We start from the raw sequence: 2,921 nt of genomic DNA on the forward strand, positions 1-2,921 counted from the left end.
TGAAGCCTGATATATTCAAGAATTAAATCACAAGATATTAAAACATGAACTGCATCTCCACATAAGAATGACAATCTTTCTCAAAATGAAATGAAATGCTGTTACTTCAAACTCCACATTTACATGCACACAAAACATAGTTTGTTGTAATCCCTTGTGATGTTTACACCAAAAAAGTGTAAATAATATGCACCAAATCAGACTTGAATCAAAACTCAGCATTTATTAACTTATTCCATTTTTACAAAAACAAGCATTCTTCAGGACTTCAGAGTTTACAGAACCAAAAAACATCTGGCAGTTGTCCACTGACATAACAAACACTGGAAAATAAAAATTAAACAATGGAATGATCTTCGCTACACTTTCCTCTTCTGGGTGCTGATGTACAGGACTGTGGAGAGAGAGAGAGGAAAATAAAGAAGAAACAAACATTAAAGTCTGTAGTTTTACTGAGCAACACAGGCACATCTCTGTAGACAAATCTGAAATAAAAAAGACACAATTTCTTTATTTTGATCCACATATTTAAGGGAGACAGTGCAATAATAAGTAAATTGCTGGGAATAGAGATATAAACCTTAAAAAACACTGAAGGAATTAGGTGTTAGGTGATAAACAGGAGAACATGGAAAAGAGCAGTAAAAAGGCTGGTTAGTCACTGATTTGTCACCATAACTCAAACAACATTTACAGTGTGTTGTTTGTGTAAATACAGTTGACCCAAGTAAAATAGTCTAATGCAGTGGTGCATTTATATGGAATTGACAGATGGCTTGTGAACACAATGTTCTTTACAGCTGACTCTCGAGGCTCAATGCTGTTTCCAGTCACCCCGTCCTTTACCACCGATGGTGGACCTCAAATAAACCCAATCATCTCATTCTCATGTCACATTTCTCATCCTTAAGATAAATTGTATACTTGTTTTGTTGGAGTCATTTGAGGAAGAGGTGTAAGGCTGCAGACTGTATAGAAAAGCAGTCAGGAAAACCAATTGTTACTTTTATGTAAATCTATTTTTATCATCCTGCTCTGTTTTGACTAAAATAGCCCCATCTCTGTTGGGCCTTTTATCACACTGAGAACTCCACCAGCCAGCATGACTCACATTCGAGAGGGAATCACACAGCAAATATGATACATGGCCGGTGTAAGGAAAATGTAGACAGAAAGATGAAGATAGGAACTAACGTTTAAAAAAAAAAATAAAACAGATTCTTTAAGCAAAGGTTCTGACTGTAATGCTAAATACAGCACTTATGAAACACTCTGTATTCCTTTACTCATCAAAGATTGACAGCAGAAACGGCTGAAACAAAGAAAAAAGAAAGCGAGCTCCCAATGTCGGGTGCTTTAAGCTTCCCACATAATCAATATTCCACGGCAAAGCATTTTTCATACATTTAAAAAGGGATAGTTCATACTTTTTAAGCTAAACTAACCCTAAGACTGAAAAACACCCAAATACAATGTTTAATTTAATTTCTTCATTTCTATTAAACAAAATGTTCCTTGCATATCTTAGCCTGCAAAGATCCTTAGATTGAGCTAATTTAAAAAAACCTACACTAAAGTAAAAAAAAAAAAAAAAGTAATATTCAGACATTGCACTTTGCCAATTTAAACACATAATTGTCAGACTTGATTTTCCTGTCTCTGCAAGTCTACCCAATATTCCTTGTAACTCTGCTTTCCTCTTGTAGACAGTTAAACCTTACTAATGAGTCGATGGCTGCAAAACTTACTCAGGACCCTGGACCCCAAGTTCCTCATCTAGGCTTGTAAATAAAATAAAAAAACTTCTGTACACATACACGCATACAAAAATGTCTATAAATTGGAGATATACCTGTAATTGCGGGAATCTTACCATTGTTTCCTCTGAGAAAAGCATCTCCATACTTATTCTTGAGCTGCCCATTGACATACTCTTCAGTCTGCTCTATGGCAATGTTCATGTAACCATCCAGGCAGGCCAGGACACCTGTACACAGACAACACAGTATAAACATGCACGTGTTTTGGCTGATACAGTTATAAAAATCACACAAGAGTGGATAGGTTGACATGCAGGCTGAATTGGCTTACCTCTGTAATCGACACCTGAGTTCAGTTTGACGACCACAGGTCTCCCAATTATCTGCTTCAGAAAGTCACTCGGGGTTTGCTTTCTCAAACTCATCTTGACTGTGCTCTGAAAGGGGTGAAGAAAAACAGTAGGCTTCATGTTATGGTCGCAGTTTTCTTGAATTAGCTACATTAGCATCGTACCTGATAGCTTACTCGTGCTTGGTGTGATTTATACGAGACATCTGACAGTTAGGATTTATGTACCGTAAGTATTTCCCAAAGTAGCACGTGGTAACGTCTCTGGTATGAACAAACACTAATGCAGTAAACAATAAGTGTCTTAAGTTAACACTGTGTGGACAAGTAGCATTAGCTGCTAGCTAGCTAACTCGCTAACTGCCAACTCTTCAATGAATAAGCTTGCTCTTAATGGTCTGAGAGGGTCGTTATCGTGTACGTACACTGTATACGTTTAATGGGATCGAAACAGACTGCACTGCACATGCAGAAGTTTGCCTTTTTAAGCGTATTAGTAGCTATATGTTTGTTAGCATTTCACTTACCGTAGACGTTGTCCAAACGACTGTGTTAGGGCATGGAACGCAGACCGACCAATCAGAGGCGTTTTACTATACGGTGTCTGAGTGGGGACAAACATCTGAAAAGCGCATTGGTGTAGACAGTGTGAAGTGACATCCATCAAAACTAGAGAGGCTGTTACAGAGGCAAAACTCTGCAGATATGTTTTGGTTCGAGAGTTTGACATGTGTAACTATGTTTAAGACAAATCACATCACCGTCCACAATCAGACACATTACATCTTTACATAATCAGGCCCTGAAAGTAA

At 37.6% G+C, this 2,921-nt stretch overlaps 1 protein-coding gene across 1 annotated transcript; it reads right to left on the minus strand.

Annotated features, from left to right (window-relative positions):
* Positions 1-203: 203 nt before the first annotated feature.
* lsm6 (LSM6 homolog, U6 small nuclear RNA and mRNA degradation associated) lies at positions 204-2,710 on the minus strand. The gene is made up of 4 exons (XM_084340922.1): positions 2,636-2,710; positions 2,092-2,197; positions 1,874-1,987; positions 204-394 (listed from the first exon to the last, which is right to left on the minus strand). Exons 2-4 carry the CDS (start codon positions 2,183-2,185, stop codon positions 360-362), a joined length of 243 nt encoding a protein of 80 aa, XP_084197048.1. The 5' UTR covers positions 2,186-2,197; positions 2,636-2,710; the 3' UTR covers positions 204-359.
* Between the last annotated feature and the right edge of the window lie 211 nt (positions 2,711-2,921).

The sequence above is a fragment of the Pagrus pagrus genome (genome assembly GCF_965226575.1).
Source record: "Pagrus pagrus genome assembly, chromosome: 2".
Taxonomy (NCBI): domain Eukaryota; kingdom Metazoa; phylum Chordata; class Actinopteri; order Spariformes; family Sparidae; genus Pagrus; species Pagrus pagrus.